Source organism: Scyliorhinus torazame, chromosome 28, assembly GCF_047496885.1.
Source record: "Scyliorhinus torazame isolate Kashiwa2021f chromosome 28, sScyTor2.1, whole genome shotgun sequence".
Lineage (NCBI taxonomy): Eukaryota > Metazoa > Chordata > Chondrichthyes > Carcharhiniformes > Scyliorhinidae > Scyliorhinus > Scyliorhinus torazame.
In genome coordinates, this window is record NC_092734.1 from 18,024,107 (window position 1) to 18,051,422 (window position 27,316).

At 41.0% G+C, this 27,316-nt stretch overlaps 1 protein-coding gene across 1 annotated transcript in view; it reads left to right on the forward strand.

The window, feature by feature from the left end:
- Positions 1-27,316, forward strand: part of parga (poly (ADP-ribose) glycohydrolase a) — a 174,344-nt gene that overhangs the window by 121,820 nt on the left and 25,208 nt on the right. Inside the window, exons 12-13 of the mRNA XM_072491558.1 lie at positions 5,263-5,338; positions 10,187-10,334. Coding sequence (XP_072347659.1) covers positions 5,263-5,338; positions 10,187-10,334 — 224 coding nt within the window. The remainder of the gene's footprint in view (positions 1-5,262; positions 5,339-10,186; positions 10,335-27,316) is intronic.

The window sequence follows — 27,316 nt, forward strand, 5'->3', positions numbered from 1 at the left end:
TGCATCTGACTCGGACAACTCATGGTGTATGCTCAAATAATTTCTATTATATTGTGTTAGTGCTGTTAGTGAAATACTTTTCCTCCTTTAGCTTGAGGGTAGCTGCTAATGTTCTACTTCAAGATATTTTGTGCTACAATTTAATTGATATGTTTTTAGTGCATCAAAAGTCCATAAGGTAAACAGATCTGGTGCTACATCACCCTTTTGAAAGGTCAAGTTTTTCCATGCTGCTTGGAACACGTGTAGTACCTCGGTGCCATTGCTACCAAGTAGTAACGCATGGGTTCTCACCGAAGGTTGCTAGCTGGAGAGATCTGAATCTCAGTGGGGTGAATAGAAGAGGATCCAAGCACAAACAAAGCTGTCGTGCAGAGTTATAGAAATTGGTCAGTGAACCAACTTTCTTCGAGCTTTCAGCATTCAGATTACGAATGTAATTCACAGAGGCCTAGGATCAGGTTACAGACTTTAAAAAACATTGATACAGTGTGACCCACAAAGAGTGACAAGTTGCTTCCAAAATTACATTCAACACAAAGACAAATTTATAGCCATCTTGGTGCAGTTCACATCTTGGTTCTGAAAATAAAAGTGGATGCTTAATTAATCCTTTTTGCTGACACAGATCCAAATTTATTATGGCTTATTTATTTGTAAGTTATTTGCTTCATTTGGGTGTGTGCTGCCGTGGTGCAGAAAGTTTTCATGTTTCCGAGATTTTCTCCTCGGTTATACATGTGCTGTACCTTTCATCCAACATCTTCAAGAATTTGAATTTTCAGATCTTAAATTTCCAAGCAAAATATTATTACTGTGAAAACAGCATTAGTTCTAAATTTTAAATATTGTAACTAATTGACCTCTTAAATGCAAAAGGCTTAATTATGAACATGTGCACACACATACATGGGTTGGAAGATAACGTATGTGATTAGGGACCTGTTCTAATGTCTTTTCTAAACCTGGTGCATGACTGCATTACGGACAGCACGGCAGCATAGTGGTTAGCACAGTTGCTTCACAGCTCCAGGGTCCCAGGTTCGATTCCCGGGTTGTCACTGTCTGTGCGGAGTCTGCACGTTCTCCCCGTGTGTGCGTGGGTTTCCTCCGGGTGCTCCGGTTTCCTCCCCCAGTCCAAAGATGTGCAGGTTAGGTGGATTGGCCTTGCTAAATTACCCTTGGTGTCCAAAAAAAGATTGGGTGGGGTTATAGGGAGAGGGTGGATGTGTGGGCTTGGGTAGGGTGCCCTTTCCAAGGGCCGTTGCAGAGTCGATGGGCCGAATGGCCTCCTTCTGCACTGTAAATTCTATGATTAGGTTACTGGTTGTTTCAACAGATGTCTAATAATTTATATCAAAAGCAGTGTTAGCTTTCTTTGGCAGACCGTGGAAGATAATAAATAAAATTCAAAATAAAAGAAAATACTCTTTTACACTAGAAGTACCATTCCTTCCAACAGATGTCTGTGAATATATTGGGCAGCACGGAGGCGCAGTGGCTAGCACTCCTGCCTCACAGTGCCGAGGACCCACGTTCGATCCCAGCCCAGGGTCACTGTCTGAGTGGAGCTTGCACATGTCTGCGTGGGTCTCACCTCACAACACAAAGATGTGCAGGGTAGGTGGATTGGCCACGCTAAATTGCCCCTTAATTGGAAACATTTTTAAAATGTTTATGAATATATTGAATGAACTACAGGGATAAAGTAATATCAAAATAATCAAGCTCATTGATGTCCATTTATTTGTAAACACAGTGTAGGATCTCTTATTTTTCAAATAAGAGACGAAGGTCCAGGGGTAGTGCGGGATTGAATTTTATTGCAAAAATCAAGTTAGTATACTTCGCAAACTACAAAAACACAAAATAAAAGAAGCAAAAGCCCAGCAGGGCATAAGGAAGAAAACAACTTGAAGAGAACAAAGGCAAAGAGAGAACACTTTTTTTAAAACGCATTTTATTCAAACTTGTATCAAAGTAAGTTACAGCAAATAAACACCCCGTTCCCAACAAGCAACTATACAGTTTGTACAGATTTTTATCCTTTTCCACCCCACTGTGACGAACAGCTCCTCAAACACGATCACAAACATCCCCCACCTTTTCTCGAACTCCCCTGCTGAGCCCCTTAACTCATACTTTATCTTCTCTAACCGCAGGAAGTCATACAGGTCACCCAACCATGCTGCTACCCCCGGTGGCGATGTCGACCGCCACACCAGCAAAATTTGTCGCCGTGCAATCAGAGAGGCGAAGGCCATGACATCGGTCTTCCTCCTCTCCATGAGCTCTGGCTTCTCTGAAACCCCAAATATCACCACCAAAGGTCTGGGTCCACTCCCTCCTATCGCTCTCACTATCCTGGCTAAGACCGCGAACACTCCCGCCCAGAATCTTCCCAATTTTTCACAACCCCAAAGCATGATCCGCTGGTCCTCGCCCACACCTCTCACACCCTGAAAGAACCCACTCATTCTCGCCCGAGTCATATGCACCCTGTGCACCACCTTAAACTGTATCATGCTAAACCTTGCACATTTACCCTTCGCAGTTCCTCACTCCATACTCCCCAATTGATCTCCATTCCCAACTCCGCTTCCCATTTCTCCTTGATCTTCACCACCCGCACGCCTCCCTGCTCCCCCAGTCACTTCTCTATATCCCCAATTCTTCCCTCCCCTTCCACATCCAGAAGCAGCAGTCGCTCCAGCAGGGTGTATCCCGGCAATCTAGGGAACCCCTTCCAGACCTTTCGTGCAAAGTCCCTAACCTGTAGCTACCTGAACTTACCAACCCTCAGCAACTCTACCCTCTCCCTTAGCTCCTCCAGACTGGCGAACCCTTCCTCCAAATACAATTCCCTCACCTTGACCAGTCCCACTTCCCTCCACCTCCTGTATACACTACCCATCTCTCTCTCTCTCTCTCTCTTTCTTTCCCCCCCGGCTCAAACCCATGATTCCCGCACAGCGGCGTTAGCACCGACATCCCTTCCACCCTAAAATGCCTCCTCGGCTGATTCCATATCTTCGCCGTGGACAGCACCACTGGGCTCCCTGAATACCGACTCGGAGTCATTGGCAATGCTGCCATCACCATAGCCCTCAAACTAGACCCCTTACAAAATTTCTCCTCCACCCTAATCCACTCTACCCCTTCTCCTTCCCACCACCGCCGCACCTTGTCCACATTCGCCGCCCAATAATAATGAAGGAAGTTTGGCAACGCCAACCCCCCCTGCTGCCTCTGCCCCTGTAGCAGGGTCCTCCCCACCCTCAGCACCTTCCCCTCCCATACAAAGTCAGAGATGATTGTGTCCACTTTCCGAAAAAAGGCCTTTGGTATAAAGATCGGGAGAGCCTGGAAGAGAGAGAACACTTGTACCAGTAACCTTATCCTTCTAACTTTTCCTGGTTAACTATTCTGCTAAGTAAGTCGTGACTGCTCCAAGTCTCCGACTTTAAATTGTAGTTTGGGGGCGGGGTGGGGGGGGTTATTGACCAACAAATGTTGAAACTTCCCGGGCATTTCCCATGCAATCAGAATGTGTTGACTGCCAAGGGTTCCCCAGTGCATCTTTCGCTGTATGATTCCCCCAGACAACAGCAGGTCTGAGCCATCATGTGGCACCCAACAAAATATCCTCGAGTATCCATGAAAATGTCTGAAGCTCTGCAGATAAATCTGTTAACAACAAAAACAATTATTTGAAACAAATATGGCAGTGAGAGGCTTTTGTGATATTAATTCTATTGATTTTACAGTGCTATTAAATATTGCTGACCACCTTTATAACTTGTTAACTTGGGTTTCTAGCAAATTTATTTATAGGTGGTTTCTTTTCCTTTATCATTGTTTTTAAAGAACAAGAAAAAATGGTGGTAATTTTGTCCTCCCATCTGGATTAACATCTTTAATTTTCAGACAGTAAGGCTTTACTGTTAGTTTGGGCCCGAATTGCAAATTCATTTTCATTGGCAGTGAGCAGTACATTTGTTGCAAACCATTGTCTTGTTAAAATTCACACATTGAGTTTTCATTAGAACCACGGAGGATGAGGGGTCACCTGATAGAGGTCTACAAGATTGTGAGGTGATTGGATAGGCAGGCACTCTTTCCCAGGGTGAAGGGTCAGTCACCAGGGGCATAGGTTTAAGGTCCATGGGGCAAAGTAGAGGAGATGTGCGAGGCTGTTCTTTATACACCGAGGATGGTGAGTGCCTGGAATGCGTTGCCAGGGGAGATTGTAGAAGCAGATACATTAACAGCGGTCAAAAGGCATCTTGACAAATACATGGAGAGGATGGATATAGAGGGATACGGCACAAGGAAGTGCTGAGGGTTTTGGCCAAGGTTTGTATCTTGACCGGTACAGGCTTGGACGGCCGAAGGGCCTGTTCCTGTGCTGTTTTGTTCTTTGTTGAGCAATAAGGATGCTTATTGCCATAATGTAATTTGCCATGACTTCATGAATTGCAATGCTATATCCTAACACAACTCTGATGTCGTGGTTCAAAGTTTGAGGTTCAGAGTTCTGCATGGCTCAATTTGCCTTAATGTGACGAGCTTCTGTTTTTTCAATGAGGTGATTTATACATGTTTGACTAAACTGACTTGGGACTTGAAATTTAGTAGACAGATGTGTACAGCACAAGATGTAAGTACTTGGACCAGTAGATTTGCAGAGGTATATTTAGATATTTTTGCAATTTTTTCTATAAAAAGAAAATGAGACAAACAGCAATATGATTAGGCCCTGATTTGCATGCATTACCTTAATGATGTGCTTGACTTCAGGACTCTGCTTTGTCACCTGTTTAAACTTTTTGTAATTAGCTTTTTTTACAATTTTGATGATTAAGTTAATCATTTGGAAGCTTTTTTTATTACCTCTATACAATTTGTCTAGTTCTTAAAGAAGTATTTTCTGTTCAGTTTCATGCGTGTGGATGGCAATCTTAAATCAATAAAAGATATAATTTGAGATGGATGAAAAACATATCACTCTATTAATAAATTAACCAATGAAAAATGGAGTTCAAAAAGGAGTGGATTTACTTTTTTGCTATAAATTGCAGTCACTATCAATAAGACAACAGGCTAGGATATATAACAGTTTAAGCCAGAATGCTGGTCATCAAATTATTCTAGAAGATTGTTGAAATGCATATCCAAGATTAATTTCAAAAAATACATTAGTTTCCATGTAAACCAGTTGTATGAATTAGATTTATTTAATTGCATTGCTTTTGTTTCCAGGTCCACAAGGAAGCTGACCAGGCTGCACATCACATGTGAAGGGACGATTGAAGACAATGGGCATGGTATGCTACAGGTATGAGCAGAACAAATGATAAAAGAAAAGCCATGAAAATTGGCTGACAGACAAAACCGCATTGATCATTATCTCTCTTGTTCTGACTAATAACAGCCAAGCTGATAGCCTTGAATACTTGCGGAGTTAGACTTTTTATCGTGCTGCATAATTAACTCTGCTAATTTTCCTAAGCAGCAAGCTGAGAAATACCCATTATCCAACCCTATTTCAGCAAGTGGTGGTTGACTTTGCACTTCCATTTGTGCCTGCCAGGGATATGCACCAGCTGCCCATAGCATTGGGGATAAAACTCTACAGTTAAGCAAAAGCATTGTTGCGGCTTTATTAGTATTTTCCGAAGTGTTTCTGCATTGATGCAGAATGCATCTGCCTCAGCTCTCAAATTCCTGACACAAATGCATAGTTCTGCCTCAAACATTTAGCAAGTCTTATGGTGCAACACCACCAATAATCATGTGCAAGAGTCCACCTGCTGCACTTTGTGACTGAAGGGAGCAACTCTAATTTGAAATTGATTGATTAATGATTGCGAGCTCAGGTTCCCAAGTTGCTTCTTGTAATGCTTTTCTACTTACGACAAGGCAGCAGAGGCTAATTTTTAAATTGACAGGAGAGCTTTCCCAAGAGCAGGCTGATTGACAGATTATTAGTGCAGCCTGAATGCAGTCCAGTTGCCTGTGGCTTGTGGTCAGTTTATGGGTTGACCAGCAGCGGCACCGAATGTGTCGTTTGTGCTACCCTGCCAAGTTCACTATCCACCAGGATGAAACTTAAAGGATGTTCTCAACTGTGTTACGACCGAGTGAGAAGAGGTCAAATAACTCCACTCTTTGCCTACCCCTTGTTTCACCACAACAGATTTGTTTGTTTGTTTGGAAAGGATACACTTGCCAATTTAGTGAGTATTTAATTATTTATTTGCCATATTAGAGCCAATAAGACAGGTATCTTGAATTTAACAAAGAGGTTGTTAGCTTTACTACACCTAAACTGATCTAAAATAATAAAACACGCACTTTCTCACACACACACGCACACACTTGAAGTTCACACGCACAAATACAGATTGTAGAGTGGGAAAGGATAGGTTGGCCAAAAAGAGTCCACGACAAAAGTATGTACAGATTGTAATTTGGTAACTTAATTGGCATCTGGCTGAATTCTGCGTTCTTAGGGGTTAAAGATGTAGACAGTTGAGTTGGTGGTTGAAATCTCAAGGTTTCATTTTTAATTGGAGGAAGGATTGGGCCAGAAGAGAGATGGAATAGCAAAAACAGCTGATTGTGTTGTGTTGGACTCTAACTAAGCAAGGGAGATGTGCCTAATTGGATAATGCACAGACATGTGACACATAAGTTCAGCCAAATACAGTTATAAGCGAATAGAGGTTACTTAACCATAAAGCGGTACTGAGGAAATGTATAATCTTAATGCACCCTGGGGATTAACTTCTTTTAAAACAAATCAAAATAGTTCTCAGTCTAGCAGCTATTCTGCAACATTAATAGGGATGAGCTTTTAATAGACATTACCTAAAACGTCTTAAGGATTTACCACGTTTGATTATAATTACAGTGTCATTATCATTGAAAAACAGTTATTTCAGAAAGCTTGCAAAATGATAAAGGAAATAAATGAACACGAATAAAATTGAATATTTGATATAACTATTTAGCCTGTCTGGATTAATATTGTGATTGAAAATAGAAAATGAAAAGCACTTCTGCAGTTGCCGAGGGGGCACAGATAAGCATTGGAATAATGCAATGCCTTTTAAAAGTGCAGTCTGCTTGTTGCAAATTGGAATGAATTACAGGTACATGAAGATGCTGGTGGTCATTGAGAAAGTCTATTTAAAACCCTGGCCCTGAGGCAGCTTCTATCATTTCTGTTCCTCATTTTAACATGCTTGAAGGAGCTGCAATAGCAGCTGTCATCTGGCAAGTCGGAGACCAGAGCAAAGCTCTGATGGGATCATAGCCTCATCTCCACTCTCTCCCTTTTTCCCGTTGAATTTACAAAGAGCTTTTAAAGGACTCTGTGGTTTTCAACGTGACAGCATCAGAATTGATTTACAAAAGTTCAGATTTAATCTGAAACTCAGAAGTGTGATTTAGCTAATTAACCCTTACAGTCTTAAACTTAGAGCCTTTATTGATTTGGTATTAAATTTGAGGAGACAGATTTCTTCTTGCTGTTTCATTGCTTCAGAGCAGCATACTCGTGTTTGATATAGTAATGGAATGTGAGGTACCATGTCGTCCTTCCTACTCTGCAAATGATATTTTTGTTCAAAAAGAACTGAAAACTGCATTAGGATGGGAAGGAGAATCAACAGAAATCTGGAACCAGTTTCCAGTATATTGAACATTATGTATAATCATGCAGCCTTTTAATGTATTTTGAGAAACATATCCCCCCCCCCCCCCTCTCCTGATGGCACTGCTTTTTGCTGGGGAATATTTGTCATGTAGCCCTATTTACAGATCGCTCACAAAAACCTGCTTTTAAAATAGTGAATTGAAAAAGGTGCACCCTACAAAACAATGCTGAAGTTCCATTGAGTATAATAGATATCTATGGTGACCTTGAAATAAACAAAAATCTTTTTTGTAGGAAAAGCTTTAAATACTTATTTATTTGCTTCAGTTTTATTCTATATTAAATGCCGTTCACAGAATGGGCAGTAAATAACAAAAGGTTTTCAGTCCATTCCGCGCTGGTTTAATTATGGTACAAAGATAGATGTGCTTGTAATTTAGTTGAAATATTGAAACTATTTTACTCATTTTGAAATCTGACCACAGTGCTTGGCGGTATCCTGAAGTACTTTGCTAGTTTCCCTTTTATAATGACAATCACTTATTGGCACAAGTAGGCGTCAATGAAGTTACTGTGAAAAGCCCCTAGTCGCCACATTCCGGCGCCTGTTCGGGGAGGCTGGTACGGGAATTGAATCTGCGCTGCTGGCCTTGTTCTACATTACAAGCCAGCTATTTAGCCCACTGTGCTAAACCAGCCCCTGGCTCACCTGGTCTAATATCCGGCTGTGTGACCAAATCCATGCCTGTGCTTACCTGAAACCTCGGCGGGGATGTGCTCGCGGTTCAGGGTGATTCGAGAAAAATGTGTGCTGCTGGTTTAGTGCAAAAACCAAGCATTGAATGTGCTTCAAGGAAGGGAAACCTGCAAGTTAACTATTCAATGTACCATCTTTTTAAATTGTGTTGAATTCAGTACTCCTTTAATAAGCAAGATTCAGTAATCTGTGTGTATGGTCCTAATTGACATGCTCTGGTATGAATCATTAATGTGCAAGTGGCCAACCTAATTAGTGTTTTCATGGGCATATTGAAGTGAAACAGGATTGTAGAGGTCAAAGAGAAAATATGCTCTGAAATTAGGGTGCTTGCCTTGTGTGTTCAAAGTAATTAATGAGGTAGAGCCTATTTTTTATTGATCAGTATAAATATTAATGAATACTCTAATTAAAGGTTACTTAAATTGTTGGACAGTTCAGCTTATAATGCTGCATCTGTCACATGATATGTGAATACATCTAGTGTGTAATGTTTAGTTTTCTGCATAAATTTGATCTGTTTCTGTATTTTGTTTATGCATGTTTTTGTCTTATTTTTTCCGCAATGTGCATTCCGACTTTGAAAAACAAAATTAATGCAGTTGTACTGTGGGTTGTGTGAATATAATTACAGCAGTGGAAAGTAGTTCCAGACAATAAGTGCATTAATTAATTGCACTATTTATCAAAGCAATTAAGAAGCCATGTTTAGAAATATTAAGATTCATGCAAATGGCTATTGCTGGCAAAGGTTTTAATCAATGATTCTCAAGTATCCATTAGAGTTAAGTGCATTACAAGGTAAAGGTGTCCAGTAAACAAGAGATTCAATGTTTTGGGGCAAAAAGCAAATTAAGCCAATTTAGCAATACAGAAGAGTATAATTGAAAACTGATTAGCTATTCGTTCATGCTGATTTGTATTTCTTACTGATGGCTAGCCAGCACATGATGGTTTGTTACTCTTCTCTTCACATTTGTATCTGTTTGTCATTGTCAAGTTTTTCCACTGAATTGTTTTTTCAACTAAGTCTGCTGTCTGGTTGAGCGAGTAAGTCGGCAAAATAATTCTTAATGGGATCACTTTCTACCAGCGTGTGTCATTCCACTTACCAGTGACTCTAGTGAGAGGATCGGGCAACACGTTACTACCCCTGCCCTCTTAGCTGGGAAACAAAACAAGGGTCAATGGTCCAATTAAGAGATCAAATGAAATATAGAGGCAAGAGAGAATATCAGTAATTTTGATTAAACAGTTTTGGGAAGATCAACACCGTAAACCTATAAGTAGCAATGGAATTCTATTTTCTGTCAACATGCCACTGTTGGCAGTGCAGTGATTCCCATTATTCCTGTCCTTGCCCTGAACCCAACCCAGAACATGGTCTAATAATCAACCACTATCTCACAATTAAAAGTCTTGGTTTTTTTCTGACACTTGTGGTTCACTCTTGGCATGAATCCAGCCAATGCATGCTCAGGTTCGTAGGGAGCGAGAGTTTGTTTACAGGAGTGGGTCTGGTACTAGCCATGATGTATATATCTCGTGAACCCCAAAAAATGCAACAGTAAGATGCACATTTAAGTTTCATTATAAAAACAGAAAATGCCGGATAAACTCAGCAGGTCTGGCAGCATCTGTGGAGAGCGAAACAGAGTTAACGTTTGGGGTCTGTATGACTCCTCTTTAAGACTTAAATTTAAATTTCATTACCTGGGTTTAAATTGGAATTTTTTAAATAAAAAACCCTTTTATTTGGCTTTCAGGTTGACTTTGCAAACAGATGTGTTGGAGGTGGTGTCACACGTGCTGGCCTTGTGCAAGAAGAAATCCGCTTTTTGATAAACCCTGAACTCATTGTTTCACGGCTATTTACAGAGGCTCTGGACCACAACGAGTGTCTCATCATTACTGGTTTGTCTTTCTTGCCTTTTCTCAATGCAGCATTTTGTCAGTTGGCAAATTATAAAAAAGTTGTTGAATAGTTCTGTATCCTTGGATGAAGTAGAGAGGAATTTTAAATTCTTGAAAATTCTAATTTAATTCTAATTCAATATAATCAAAGTTGTAAGAATCCGTACAGAAAATAAATCAATGGTGAATGTAGTTTAGTTTATTGTTTTGAAAGTAACATTCTACACTTCTGAAGGTTTCAGCAAATGTTGACTTTTTTTCCCCTGCTGTACACATTCTCAAGGACCATTAATGAAAGAATTCTGAACATTGCATTCTTCACAAGACATTGCATAGTCCATTATAGTTTTCTTCGCTAATACTTACCTTTTTTGCACTACTGAAGAATCTTGCTGTATATTTGCAAGCAGTTGGCTATTTAATGTTTGTGTTCATCTAGAAATTGTATGTATTGTAGGAATTGTGTGTTGGATTCAGTATGTAGATATCTGACATTGTTATTTGATGTGCGCTTGCATTCAAATTTTTAAGTACCTGATAGGCTTGCAACTGACAACCTGCTCTCTAATAGGCACTGTCTTCCCCCTCAGAACTTGGAGGAGATGTGAAGTAATTGGGAGGAAATGGCTCCACATTGCAATACCTGTCACAAAGATTGGGAGTTGTCATAAATTCAGATGTTTAAAAAAAATCCCAAATTGATCCTGCTTTGCCGCTGAGAAAATGTCAGCCTTTGAAAATAGTCCCAATTACTTTCGCAACGACAGGAATGCCAAGGTGTAGGCCTCGCATACCCGAGTGTGTGTATCATAACAACAAGAACAACTTAGTACGTTGGTTGGTTTCAGGATAATAGCAACTTCTCCCCCTGTCGAATCACCTTCCAGTCTTTTATCTGTGTAAACAGGTAATGAATCTATTTTTGTGAATGAATCACTGCAACATTGGCTGACAAGATGGGTACCTAAAGCTTGTTTATTATGGGTTTTTCCCCGGAGGCTTTTAAACTAGCTTGGCTGTTACTTTCAATGTTGAGTGAAATACTGTATGTGAGGATGATGCTACAATCAGTCACTGTTAAGTGACTATTTTTCCTCCCCAAGCTTTGTTTTTTTTATCCAACAGCTTCGAGCAATCAGCTGTATCCTGCGCTGATTAGAGAACCTGATTCAGTACTGAATCTGATTAATTCAAACTTGCTTCCAATTAGACATTGAATTCTGGTAGAAACTGAATAGGGTGATAAAGTCAGTAAGCCACCTGTTGTGCACAGAACATAATACAATGAATAGAACATCTAACAAACTGCTCATATGCTCGGTGTGTGGGCATTTAAACCAATATGTTGCCGATCCCCAAAAAAGCAGACACTCTTATGTTATGATGGTGCAACTTGCTACATTGAAGGTTTGATCAATGAAGGCAGTACCTTGTCAAAAATGGTTGACACAACAGTTAATAACTTGTTGATTTTTATACCTGTGATATTTATGTGTGACTTCAGACAGATTACGCAGTACAACCATCGAGAATTTAAACAAATGCATCACATGGTTTTCTCAAATAATTTAAATCAGAAGAATTCCCCAAGGATGGGTATATTGAGCAGCCAATACCAAAGGACAAGTATTCTGTTGCAGCCTGTCTGCTCCGTGAGATTGTTGCTTGAACTGTGGATTTACTTTTTCAAAAACTAGGTTTGCAGGCAGTGCACAATATTGGCTGCCTGGCAGGGTGGAAGGGAGTAACCGTGGCGGATGAGATTTGCGGTCAATAACTTTACACAGTGATATGTTGTAAAGCACGCCATGAAGTATCCCTATGCCCTGCATCATCTCAGTATGTCTCCACCATTCATTGCCGATGAACTGGATCAATGTCAGCCTGTAAAGCAGAGCTTTGGAAATGTTTTTTTCTTCACGAGGGTTCAATATTCTATATACTAACCATATAGCAGGGATCTTGGAGGATGCATCTCCATTCCTCATGACGAAATGTGATTCTTTGAATATGTAATTAGTCTGGTAAAACTCCATACTGATACAAAATAAAATATTCTGAAGGAATTGGAATATTAACTCTTTAACAAATTTAAGTAAATACAGGTTAAGCCATGAGAAAATATGGTTAAGTAGATGAGACTGCATTATCAGCATGATATTTCAGAGAGCAAATTAACATCTTAAAATAGTTTTGCAGATTCTACTTTAGAGAAAAAAAAATATCTTAGTGTTAAAATATAGAAGATTCATCAGAACGGAGCTGAATTCCGACAGAGTCTGCACTCCAAACGAGCTTTTATCTCTTTACAGATCTTCATTTCTGCCCTTAGTTCAAGGTTACAACTTTGGGAGTACGTTTTATCTATTTTTTTTAAAGAATGGTTATTTCTACCTACTCGGTAGAATCTCACAGTATAAAGGCCTCCAAGACTATGTAGAGTGAAGGATTATTTTATTCCGTGGCACTATATATGGAAGTCGAGATCATTTATATATAAATTAGGGGCAGGAATAGATCACGGGCCTTTCGGGCCTACTCCATCATTCAATAAGATCATAGCTGATCTGATTTTAACGTTAACTCCAAATTCCTGCCTATCCCCGATAACCTTTCACCTTCTTGCTTGTGAAGAGTCTCCCTAAAAAATAGTCAAAGATTCTGCCTCCACCACCGTATGAGGAAGAGAGTTCTAAAGACTCACGATCCTCTGGGAGAAAACAATTCTCCTCTTCTCCATCTTAAATGAGCAACTCCTTATTTTATCAGTTAGTTGTCTAATATTGCTAGACAGGTGCCTTCCCTTCACAAATCCTGCCTGATCTTCCAACCCCACCCCTAGCACACATCCCTCCAACCGCCTCGCCAATGCCTTAGCCAGCACCTTCATGCCTGTGTTTAACAGGAAGATGGGCCTATATGACCCACACTCCACCAGGTCCTTCTCCTTCTTGGGGGTTAAAGAAATTGATGCCTGGGCCAACGTGGCCGGCAGTTCCTCCCACGCCAAAGAATCGGAAAACATCTCCAGGAGATGTGGGACCAATTCTGCTGCAAACTGTTTGTAAAAGTCACGGGGCTGTCATCTGGCCCCGGTGCCTTCTCTCACTGTCTGACCCATTCGCCTATATAACTCCCACCTGAAGACTGGGAAAAAAAGGTGCCCGTCTATATCGCCCCAACTGCCCCTCACCCAACAATGCCTTCCCACCTCCAGCCTTCGGAGTGGTCCTGGCCCCGACCCCCCCCCCCCAAAACTAGACTCTCATCCTCCTCCTACCAACAGGAGTGAAACACCCAGGACTCTTTCTCCCCCCCCCTCCCAAACATTATAAAATACTAGCAAGGCCAACATATGAAAACAGAACAAAGCATTGGTAAACATTATACAAACAGCTCAGAAACCAAAACATGAAGAACAATCGCCCAATCAACCCTCCTCCAAACCATGTTCCTTTAATAAAACCGTGTGCTTCTTCAGGCGTTGTAAAATAATATTCCTTCCCATGAAAGTCACCCAAAGTTTGGCTGGGTATAGCACCCAAACCTGACCTTATTTTAAAAAACGTACCATCTTGGCCTGATTAAAGCCAGCTCGCTGCTTGGCCAGGTCGGCACCAATAGCCCTCTGGCTCTCCCATGTACAGTCTCTCGTCATCCTCGCCCACCTCAAGATCTGCTTCTTCTCCTGGAATCGGTGCATTCTCACTATCGCCGCCCTCAGTGACTCCCCTGCTCTCAGCCGCTGATATCTTCCAGCCATTGGCCTTGGCATACGTCCCCTCCACCCCCTCCGGCAGGCCTACACTGTGTAAATTCTGCCGTCTGAACCGATTCTCCTGATCTTCCACCTTTACTTTCAGCTCCTTGCAGATCGCTCCTTGCATCGCCATCGCTGCCTTCAACTCCATAGTTCAATCACACGGTCCATGACTGTCCTTTCCGCCTCTTGGGTCATCGATCCTTGTGACTCTGGGCGCATCTCCACCTACTCCATGGCCCCGCGAAGAGGGGCTACCTCTCCCTCGATGGCATTCGACCAGCCCTCTTATATCTCTAACCGATGCTGCTGAAGCTCACCTTAATCTACGCCATGCCTTCTGCAACTCCGCCACACAGACCCTCCACCTTGTTCGCCTTCTATCGGGTGCACTAACCTGCGACATTCCACCTCGGAGGAGAATTCAATCCCCACCACTTATTGCACGTAATTTCCAACCAAAAAGACCATTAATCGGGCACCAAGGGCTCAAAACCAAAACCTTCAAGCCCTGTGTGTGACCGATCGGCACATGGCCACCACCGGAGGTCGGCAACCCCTTATTTTTAAACAATGGCCCCTAGTTCTAGGTTTTTTCACAAGAAAAACATCCTTTCCACATCCATCCCTCAGGACCTTCTATATGTTTCAATCTAGTCACCTCGCCCTAAAACAGATAAAGGTCTAGCCTGTCCAACGTTTTCTCACAGAACAACCCGCCCAATCCAGGTATTAGTATAATAAATCTTCTCTGAACTGTTGAAAATGCATTATTTCAATAAGTAGACCAATATGCACACAGTACTCAAATGTGGTCTCACCAATGCTCTGTATAACTGAAGTATAACCCCTCCCCTAATTTTGCATTCAGTTCCACTTACAATAAACTATAACATTCCATTAGCTTTTCTAATTACATGCTGCAAAGTCACCTTTTGTGATTCCTGCACAAGGACATCCAGATCCCCCTGCAATCTCCGAGCTCTGCAATCTCTCACCACATGGATAATGTGCTTATTGTTTATTCTTCCTGCCAAAATAGACAATTTCACATTTTCCCACAGCATACTCCATTTGCTAGGTCTTTGTCCACTCACTTAGCCTATGTATATACTTTGTAGCCTCCTTCTGTCTTCCTCACAATTTGCTTTTCTATCTTTGTGTCATTTGCAAATGTAGCAGCTTTTACATTTGATGCCTTCATCCAAGTCATTTATATGCAATGTATAGGGTTCAGGCCCCAGAACGGATCCCTGTGGATCACCACTCAATAGGTCCTGGCAAACAGGAAATTACCCGTTTATGCCTACTCTCGGTTTCTTGTTAGCCAGCCGATCTTCTGTCCGTGCCAATACGTCACCCCCTACACCATCAGATTTTATTTTCCACAATAACCTTTGATGTGGCACCTTATCAAATGCTTTCTGGAAATCTAAATGCAGTACGTCCACTGCCTCCCCTTTATCCACAGCATTCTTCAAAGAACTCCAATAGATTGGTTAAACACGTTTTCCCTTTCACAAAGCCTTCATCTTCAGGTGAATGGATAGAGATTGTTGATTGCCTATTTTAGAGTCCTATATTTGGTCTCTTATTTTAATATATTTCTGTTATAAAATCCTGTGTCTGTACTCATCTATGCATGTTAACTTTGCGTGCTGTAATCAACCCCCCCCCCCCCCCCCCTTTTAATGGCCGTGTCACAGTTCAGCTCCATTGATAGAGGGTAGTGCATCAAGATATCTAGGGAAAATGGATATGTACAAAATAAACAGGTGAAGGTGTTCGTGTCGTGTTCTGTTGCTTGTTTTGAAGCTGGAGTTGTGACTTGGTGATTCTTGTAGACCTATTATAGAAAATAATCCCAGTTACTGTGTGGATGAAGATTTGGTGCAAAAGAATCCAACCGCTACCTTGCAGCCTGTTCATGTTGCTAAATTAAAATGTTGCAAAAACCTGTTAACTCTACTGTGCACTTGTAATCTCTTTCTCAAATATATGACAGCAGCATTTGCCTGTGGAAGCAAATATTTTTAATTTAATTGGTTCAGTAGCTTAAACTGATAGAATTGGAGATATGCTGGAGTCTGTGCCGCTATTCTCGGACATGGTCTACGCTGCAGTAGGTTGCTGTTGAGGTAAGGTCGGATCATAGAATGGTTGCAGCGTAGAGAGAGACTATTTGGCCTGTTGTTTTTATGCCAGTTCTCTGCAAGAGCAACTCCCTTGCTCCACTCCCCTTGCCATCCCATGTCAGCCTGCAAATTGTTTCTCTTCAGACTGGAAACATACTGATCGAGAAAATTCTCATGAGCACATTCTAGAAACTTGTGCTTGCGCTATTACTATCCCAGCCCACATTTGGGTAATTTAACGTTCCCTTTTATATAATTCGTGCACCTTTCTTTAATTTCTTTGCAAATTTGTTCCCACACGTCTTTTCCACTAGTTGGTGGCCCAACGCTCCAGCAGTTCAAATTGTGTGGGTCAATCCCTGCCTCATGGGGAGGCAGTGGTATTGTTACTGAAATAGTAATCCAGAGACCCAGGGTAATGCTCTGGGGACCTGCGTTTGAACCCCACCATGGCAGATGGTGAAATCTGAATTCAATAAAAATCTGGAATTAAAAGTCTAATGTCGATTGTAAAAATCCACTAATGTCCTTTAGGGAAGGAAATCTGTTGTCCTTACCTGGTCTGGCATATATGTGACTCCAGACCCACAGCAAAGTGGTTGACTCTAAAGTGCCCTTGAGGATGGGCAATAAATGCTGGCCCAGCCAGTGATGCCCACCTTCCATGAACAAATGAAAGGAAAGGCTGTGGTAGCTTATGTGGCGGCCTGTCTCCTTGCCTTGCCCCATGCTTGCGGAGTGGTGCCCTTCAAGCTATAAGTTACCAATTGTCTGTCGCTAATGGAGAGAGATGCCTATGGCCTTCTGTGGACCATGGTTAATTACTTACCTCTATTGTTTCTAGGATGTAATGGTACATCTCTTGTTTGTTTCTTGCCTTCAGGGAAGAGGGGAAAATCACATGCTCATTCATCCAATAAAGTATTCACATGACAGTGGCTGGCTGAAGGATATATTTTAGTGAGACCACAGAGAAGCAAATGAAATAAATGGCCTCCAGAAGCTAATCTGAAACAGACATTCCTGTTAACGTATTCATTTTTTTCTCTCCTTGGAAGCTAACTGAGGGAAGAACAGGTGGCGGAATGCGGCGACTAGGGGCTTTTCACAGTAACTTCATTGAAGCCTACTTGTGACAATAAGCGATTATTATTATTATCCATGCACCCTCCCAGACTCTTTCCAAAACAGTGTGGTTGAAGATGACTCCATATTTCGGAGACTTAATAATGTCACATTCTCTTGATGTTTGTTTCCTTATTATTCATTTTTATTGATTTGCGATTGTTGATAGCCGCAGAGTGCTTTGCTTGGTTAGCGAAAAGGATCAAATTACGTGAGTTTTTTTGTTTGAAGTGCAGCCAATCGTGGATGATTTCCTGGTTGCCAGGGGCGGTGGAGTAAAGTTACAACAGTCGAGAAGGACAAGACAGTGAAGCAAGGATTCTTAAATTGAAAACATTTGGGCTGCCAGGGCCACCTGAGGAAGGCTCCGAAAGCTAGTTATTGGAAACAAACCTGTTGGACTTTAACCTGGTGTTGTAAGACTTCTTCTAGGGCCAATGTAGGTCAGGGAGGACAGCGGTGATAGATAAGCAGGACTTTGTGTGGGACAGGAGACAAGCAGCAGAGGTTTAGATGTGCTAAAATTTACAGAGGGCAGGAAGGAACAGTTGAGTTTATAGATAGTGGGCAGCACGGTAGCATTGTGGATAGCACAATTGCTTCACAGCTCCAGGGTCCCAGGTTCGATTCCAGCTTGGGTCACTGTCTGTGCAGAGTCTGCACATCCTCCCCGTGTGTGCGTGGGTTTCCTCCGGGTGCTCCGGTTTCCTCCCACAATCCAAAGATGTGCAGGTTAGGTGGATTGGCCATGATAGATTGCCCTTAGTGTTCCAAATTGCCCTTAATGTTGGGTGGGGTTACTGGGTTATGGGGATAGGGTGGAGGTGTTGACCTTGGGTAGGGTGCTCTTTCCAAGAGCCGGCGCAGACCCGATGGGCCGAATGGCCTCCTTCTGCACTGTAAATTCTATGAAATGATAGATTTGTAGAATGGTTTTAAAATAAATAATTTATATTGAAACTAATTTTGTGTGATTTTTAAAATTTGGAGTTTGTATTTCCATGACTACTCCGGTTTAGCTCAGTGGGTTAGACAGCTGGTTTGTGATGCAGAGCAAGGCCAGCAGCGCGGGTTCAATTCCCGCACCGGCTGAGGTTATTCATGAATCCTTTTCACATTGCTCCTCGCCTGAGATGTGGTGATTATCTGGTTAAATCACCACCAGTCAGCTCCCCCCATCAAAGGGGAAAACAGCCTATGGTCACCTGGGACCATCGCGATTTTACATTTGATGGTAGTATGTCGAGATATGCTTTCTATTCAACACAGAAAAAGTTGGTAGCTGTAGGAATGGAGGTATGTGATTAGAGATGGGAACAAATTGTGCCTGTGATGAAATATATAGGGCAACAGGGTAGCACAGTGGGTAGCACTATTGCTTCATAGCGCCAGGGTCCCAGGTTTGATTCCTGGCCTGGGTCAGTCTCTGTGCGGAGTCTGCACGTTCTCCCCGTGTCTGTGTGGATTTTCTCCGGGTGCTCTGGTTTCCTCCCACAAGTCCCGAAAGACGTGCTGTTAGGTGAATTGAACATTTTGAATTCTCCCTGTGTACCCGAACAGGTGCTTGAATGTGGCGACGAGGGGATTTTCATAGTAATTTCATCGCAGTGTAAATGTAAACCTACTTGTGACAATAAACATTATTTAAGTGGGAGCTCAGTTTGGGGTTAAATAGAATGCAGAGGCTGCTCAGCCCTCGGGCACCAGCCAAGGACTGAAATGGAATCTGTGTTTATATCAGAAGCCAAAGACGGTAGCTTCAATGTTTCCAATTTATCTAACCCTCATCCAAGGTGTTAATATTTTATAAGGGAGGGGCTGTGAGAGTTGATGCAGCGGGGATGCCATTGGGATACATGTGGACACCACACCACCCTAAAGTGACAGCATTAAAACGAAGTGGAGCAATATTACCCTTCGGCTGCATGCTTGTACCAGAGTGGCCGTACAACAGTCAGAAGACACTGCACAGGCCTTGTTCTGTGTTAAATCCTCACGCACAAAAAATAAAGCTACTGCCATTGAAAGAAACTGACTGTGCTTAATAAAATTTTAAAAAGAACAATGAAGAGATTTAAATATTTTACTTAAAATAGCAATTACTACATATTGCTTCGAGCAGTATTGATTAGTCATTATTATAAAATCTATTTGTTTTGTTGAAACAGTAAAGGCCACTCATTTCTTTTTAAATTAACATTTTGCTCAATAGATTTTAAATTGTAATTCTAGCTGTATTATAATGAGGCTTCACCAGACCAGACTGTCATTTATTACAATGCAAAGTACTTTTTTTTTATATTACCTGCTTTAAAATATCAAGTTATACGCCAACAGCGTTCTTGGTAATTGATGTGAAAAGAAAAATGTTATTAGAAACATAACAGAAGCTGTTATTTCTTGCCGCATTTAGGAGAGGGGAAATGTTAACTTGCCTTTAAACATGCTTTCCTTAATGCATCTTCCCTTTGTGCACCTTTCACGATCCATACAATCGATATCCATACTTACCAAAAGATAGGTGAGGTGGAGTTCTATGCGACAATGCAATTTATCCTCCTTTATGTGATTTCCCATCAAAGTTCATGGACAGTCTAAATGTTACATACAAATTGAAAACTATTTCAGCTAAATCAGCCATTCTTAGTCCAAATTATTTTAAATAATTTTTGTTACCCAACAAATAATTAAATTTTGAACATGTGATTCTGTTATTCTACCTCGGTACCATTTTAAAGTTAACCCTTTGACAGAAAGCACATTGCACCCACAGGCTAAATGATAGCCTTGGTCCAAACATGGACAAAGAAGCCGAATACAAGAAACGAGGTTAACGTGTCTGCCCTTGACAACAGAGTGTGGCATCAAGGAGCCCTCGGAAATTGAAATTGGTGGGAAGCGGGGTAAACACTCCACTGGCTGCAGTCATACCTCAAACAAAAGGAAGATGGTTATTGAAGGTTAATCATCTCGGCCAGAGAACATCACTACAGGAATTTGGCCCAAACATCTTCTGCTGCCCTGTCAATTACTTTACCTCCATCATAAGGTCAGAATTGGGGATGTTCACCGATGTTCAGTTCCTTACGTAACTCTGCAGATGTTGAATCAGTCCCATGCAGCAAGACCTGGACAACATTCAGACTTGGGCTGAAAAGTGGCAAGTAACACTCTTTACATTCAATGACATTTCCGTTGCCGAATTTCCCCACCATCCTGGGAGATTACCAATAGTCAGAAACTGAAACAAACCCGCCTTCTAAATAACGGGGCTACAAGAGCAGGTCAGAGGCTGGATATTCTGCAGTGAGAATATTTATTCCCTAAAACCTGTCCACTAACTACAAGGCACAAGTCAAGACTGTGATGGAATATTCTCTTGCCTGGATGAGTGCAGCTCCAACAGCATTTGAGATGCTTGACGCCATCCAGGACAAAGCTGTCCGCTTGACTGGCAATCCACCCACCACCTTAAAAATTCACTGCCTCCATTACCAGCGCATGGTGGCCGAAGTGTACCATCTACAATACTTATTGTGGAAATTCGCAGAAGTTTCATCGATAACACCTCCCTGTATTCACAACCTCTCTTTCTTGTGGAAACGGGCAACAGGAGCATGGCAACATTGCCACTTGCAAGTTCCCCTCCAAGCCACACATCAACCTAACTTGGAAAGATATCAACATTCCTTAATTGTTGCTGTTCAAAATCCTACAGTTCATTACCCAACATCACCTTAGTAGTTAGTACCTTCACCACACGGCTGCAGTGGTTCTAGGAGGCAATTCACCGCCACCTTCTCAAAGCCAATTGGGAATAGGCAATAATGCTGGCCTTGTCAGCGTCACCCACAACCCATAAACAAGTTAAAAGAAAGTTAAAAGTTGGTAGTTTAATTTGCTTACCTGTTGGGAGGAATATATGGTGCAGGTTTAATGCTTACGGATTTCTGATTGTTTATGTACGTTTTTACTTATGTTGAGATTACAGAAAATGTAGGTATAAATAATGCCTGCAAAATGGGTGCAGTGACGAATGTAATGCAGGGTGCAACTTCCTGATTATGCCCTGAAGAAAATTCTGCCCCACAAGAGTTCTTAAATTATGAATGGCTTGAAAGTGACACTGAAATCTTCCTGAACATCCTTCAAGCTCTGAGCACAATTTGTGTTCTAAGCCAAACACCAATGGGTTGTGATGATTCACTTTCCGAGAAGTGACTTATTATCACTTTCAGAGATTTACAATTAAGGTCCACTTAGGATCATTGTGCAGCTAGGGCACTAATAACCACAGATGAAGCTTGTGGCCTTGTAATCATAGAATCATAGAATTTACAGTGCAGAAGGAGGCCATTCGACCCAGTGGAGAAGAATATTTCATCATACTTGTTATTCAAAGTCCGTCACATTTATCTTTTTGTACCTGACTTTGGCTAAGACTCCTTAATGCCCCGTCTGTCTGATCTATTCATTATATTTAGTTCTGATCTATCCTGACAAAAGGCTTAATGGATGTAACCAAGTTGATATATTTGAAGAAGGGCTGAACATTTCAAAAGCGCATAATTAAATTTCTCCTTGCTAATGCTGTGTTTGGAGGAGATTGAGAAGCGATGCTTTGTCCAATGATAAATTTGTATCATCCCAGGGAGAAGCAAATTATTTTGTGGGCACATTAGGAATTGGGGAGTCTGATATAAATGTTGGAGTCAGATTGGTAGATTTTAATGAGTTACAGGAATTTAATTGACGTAACTGCAGATGGTAAGAGGCTGATATTTTAATTTTATCTTTGATGGAAGAACACTTAAAGGTCAGGCTCGGCTGATTAATGGGGATTCCCCGGGAATGTATTTTGAAAGACTTGGTTTTAGGTCTAAATTGATAGAGATTCTACTGTGTGACAATTTAAAATATTAACATTTTTTATGTTTCAACAATTTATGTATTTTAAAGAGGTTTTTGCATTACACTGAGAAATTTGTTTCACTGAATATTTGAAAGCATTTTAAAATTTTCTAATATTTCAAATACACTTTAATTCAAAGGTTGTCCTTGGAGAGCAGAGAAAAAGGTCACTCCTTCCTTTTTTTTTCGCTATTGTTACTGTTCACTTAACGGAGACATTTCCTTCTAGCTTGTCAATTTGTCAGAATTTTAAGCAGTAACGGACTGCTGATATTTGAAGTTCACTGCCAACAGCAGTAAATAAACATGAAGCTGATATGAAGTTTTTCTGTCAGGATTAAAATGATTTTTTTTTTCTTCTGTCAACTAACAGGCACTGCCCTGAACAGAGATCAGTCACATTGAACATTACGTGTTGAGAAACAAGTAATATATTAGTATTAACTGGTTTAATAAAAAAAGCGCAGTCGTACAGTAAACAAAATCATTGCCGCGTGCATGGTGCTTGATCTTATTCATCAAAACGATAGAATATTACTGTGCTTCTCAGTTTAAAACATTGTTTTAGCAAAGGTGGGGTTTCTTGCCACAGTCATTGCATGTCCAACTTTTTGATCAGCTAGTTTTCTAAGGTGTATAAAAATTTATTGCCATGTTCAAGTCTCCACATCGAACTACTGAGTAAACCAAATGCAGAATTTCTGTTTGTCTGATTTAATGTACTCTGTCTCTGGACATTTCATGAATGGACACGTCACACTTGGCTAAGTCCAGAGAGCTTAAACGCAGGTCTAAAGAGCTGAAATGTGCTTGCGGTGCTGCTGTACCATAACCAACCAGAACAGTGTAACTTGGCAAGCTCAGAACATGGCTATGTTTCCTGTTGCTTGTGCAGCGAGGACCAATCTACAGTGTCAAGTTGACCCTTTGAGGTATCCTTCCTGTTTGGCTGGTCACTCAACAACTGTGTTCTGCAGTATTGTGGAATTGCTTGACTCTGCTATCAGATTAGAATCAGGCATGTCCTGTCCACAAAAGAAGCAGGATAGAGCGGCCCTTTAGATCGACATCCCAGCCACCGCTCTAAGTGTTTACGCGCTCCATCATTGGCGCACAGTGACAGGAGTGTGTACCATCTAAGAGATGCACTGCAGCAATCTGACAAGCTTCCTTCGGCAGCATCTTCCAAACCTAAAACCGCTATCACCTTGAACAGCAAGGGCAGCTTAAGCATGGTAGCACCACCACCTGCAAGTTGCCCTCCAAGCCACTCACCGTCCTGACTTGGAAACATATTGCCACTCCTTCATTGTCACTGGATCAAAATCCTGGAACACTCTCCCTAACAGCACAGTGGATGTACCTACACCACATGGACTGTGGTGTTTCACGAAGGAGGCTCACTATGGAGTGATATCATGATTGTGTTGTAATTCACCGACTGATCACTAGGAGTCTCATTAGTATATAAATCCATGTTAGAGTCAAGTGACCTCAGACTGACTTGGGAGTTGGGAGAGAGAGGTTGCTTGTGCATGTTCATACTGTTATTCATCTGTTGTTTTGTATATATTGACCCACAGTTAATGTTAATAAATCATTTATAGCTTTAGCTACAAGTGGTCTTGTAATATAAATCAGGGCATCCTACAAGAACATTACAACTATCATCTTCTCAAAGGCAATTAGGGACGGACAACAAACACTGATCTAGCCAGGAACACTAACATCCCATGAATGAATAATGAATGAGTAATGGAATATTGTGTTTGAAAAATGATTGAATTAGTTGGAGCCAATTCAAACTTCCAGAGACCTTGCTTCCTGTGACTTGTCCCTTCATTAGGCAATAACCATTCTGATTCAACATTTTAATGTTTAGCTATTGAAATGGATATATGGTAGACTACAGCTGAATATAACACCATTAAAATTCTTTGCAATGCCAGTCACAAGCTGAATTGTACAAGTCTGACAAGTGTTGGTCTTGTATTCAAGCAATTTTGTGATACTGAGCGTTTAAAATGTTATTTTATGTGTTATATTATCACTCGAATGGAAACGAGAAAGAATGAACAAAAATGAAAATTGTCAATAGTAAATACACAAGCTGAGAAATTTAGATTTCAGCCAGTCACTTTGTTTTATAGTTATTTTGACTAATTTCTGAAGAGCGCACAATTTTTAACTCCTGTGCAAGATAGAGACCTAGGACTTCACTTTGTGCAGTTTTTCATCTGTAGTGCCGCAGAATTGTTCTGTAAATTCTACATGCTCCCCATTTTGCTCTCAACCCCGGCCATTGTATCTTGTCCTGCTGAATCGGAGAAAGGCAAGAAGAATTGCAAGAGAAGGGAACAATATGGGCAGGAAGTAAGCACGACTTCCTGCATTACCTGCTATCGAGACTGTCACACAATTGATATTATACATAAATCAGGAGTGGATGTAAAATAAGACTTAATGTACAACATTATTTGGTGCTATTTTATATTCATAAGGGACAATTTCAATTTATTAATTGGAGGTTTTGACAGTAGATAGAGGCATATAAACTCCAAAACTGAACAACTTAATTTTTATCGCGTTTTGGGTAATTAATGATATAGATTTTAAGATTGGAATTTTTTTTTTTTTAAATGCAGCCGACAATGTTACAGAATTCACCTCTGCCTCAGGTAATTCTGAACATAATGACTCATCAACTTTTGAAGCTTTTACATTGTTTCCTTCCGTTCCGTCAACCTCGACTCGATGTTAGCTCTCTCACTTTTGAGTCGGGAAGGGATGACTCCATACCCACTCCAAAGACTTGAACACATAATCTAGATGGCGATTTCAGTACATTACTGAGCAAGGGGTGAATTGTTGAACTGTGCCCATTTGCACTCTTAAGATGAACTTTAAAGATACTATGGCTTTATTGAAATTAGACCAGGGAAGTTATCCTGGTATTCTATTGATGTTTGGCCCTCAATCAATATCATTAAAACAGATTGTCTGGTCATTTGTATCAGTGGTATTTGTGGTGGTGTTCCCTTGTTGCTGCCATACTTTCTTTTCCAATGTTATTGCAGTGACTACACTTCAGTGGTACTCTATTGGCTGTGATCCACTTTGGCCTGTTAAGGTAATGATAAGTTTATCATAGATTATCATAGAATTTACAGTGCAGAAGGAGGCCATTCGGCCCATCGAGTCTGCACCGGCTCTTGGAAAGAGCACCCTACCCAAGGTCAACACCTCCACCCTATCCCCATAACCCAGTAACCTCACCCAACACTAAGGACAATCTTGGACACTAAGGGCAATTTATCATGGCCAATCCACCTAACCTGCACATCTTTGGATTGTGGGAGGAAACCGAAGGAAACCCACGCACACGCTGGGAGGATGTGCAGACTCCGCACAGACAGTGACCCAAGCCGGAATCGAAACTGGGACCTTGGTGCTGTGATGCCTTGTACTGTCAACAACAGTCAATTGATAGCGTATCAAATAGCACCAGCATTATATTGAAGAAGCCATCAAAACAAAATGTTGAAAATAATTTTGATCTTCCCTTCTCATTTGAAAATACTGGGACCTACAGGGAGTTAACTGGGAAAATAGATCAATTCTAGTAAGTGCACAGCTCCAATTAAACTTGTTTTGTTTAAGAGGCTAATGTGACCTGACAGAAATTGGCACTTGTGTAAGTATAAACTGGAAGCGAATTGAATTAAGTGGGCATCAATAGTGAAAGGTAAAATTCAGAGTGTAGACAATAGAGGGAGCTGTGGTTGGCTGCCTGCTAACAGCAGTGATCAGTGCTTTTGTCTATCCAAAGCTACCAATGTTTAAACCTCTATTTAAGTTATTAAATATTCGAATACCTTTTGGTTGTCAAATATTTCCAGGTGTTGTATTTGGGCCAGCAGGAATCAAGCATTTGTGGATCCTAAATGTCTTAACTGGTTGCAAGATTGAAGAGTTCATTTTATTTGTAACCGTCAACAATTTGTTTTTGTTTGAAAGGTGACTGAGGAGGTACGGAGCATCATTTACCTTTTTTAAGTGATGTTATTTGCTAAGTATCATTCGGTTATCAGGGATTCATCATGTGAGCAATTATTGTGAGCATTGCAGCTATTTTATTTGTTGTTACCTTGTCCGAGTTCAATTCAGGCTGAATTTCTACTGGTGTAGATTGGGTGGCTGAATCACTGGGTAACATTGGGTTGCAAACGCCATTATCAGCAAGTGCAATTTGATGTCAGCTGCAAAGCTTAAAAGCTTGCGTGTTATTATTATAAAGGCAGATGCTGTTAACTTTTACCATTGCATTGTTTATAACATAATTCAAACCTGATGGAGTTACAAAACTAAATTAATCTCAAAATTGGCTCAGTATCGCAAATGGCGCGAGGAAAGCATGTAGAGAGTTTGTGGTTATAAATCCCAGCATTGGATTACATCAGTCCCCAATGTCTATTATACCCTTGACTTGTGCTGACATTCCGGCACAATGATTAACATTTGTGCATCATTCTTTCAGTTTTATCAAAGAACAAATTACTTGCAAACGAACACATGGAAATTCTGTGTCCAGTTTGTACTGTGATACATTGTCCCACTGAGCTATGTATGTTAGGATATGCTTCTATATTTCACATATCATTTGAATCATGTTTTGTAGAGGGCAGCTCTTGTTGTGAAAGTACGCAATGAATTGTCATAGGTGCCTAATGGAATGTGTAAATGCAAAAGGGTTTATTTTCCACTCTGATAGCATCTTAAATGATTTAGCAAAGAATATTTCCTGTTTTTATTGTGGTTTGATATTTTTGAGTGATCGTGTGTGATGCAAATAAGAGAAATACGGATGGAGGCGATGGGGAGAAAAGCTTTCAAATTCAATGCTTTATTAAGGGAAAATAGGCCAGGGCTCCTTCTCCTAATTATTAATCAATTGCTGGACTTCTGAGAAGTCAATGTCAGGACTTCAGTATTGGGTTTGATTCTGATGTTTCTTGCAGTTTACTGACTCTTAAGGTTCCCCCATAATTAAT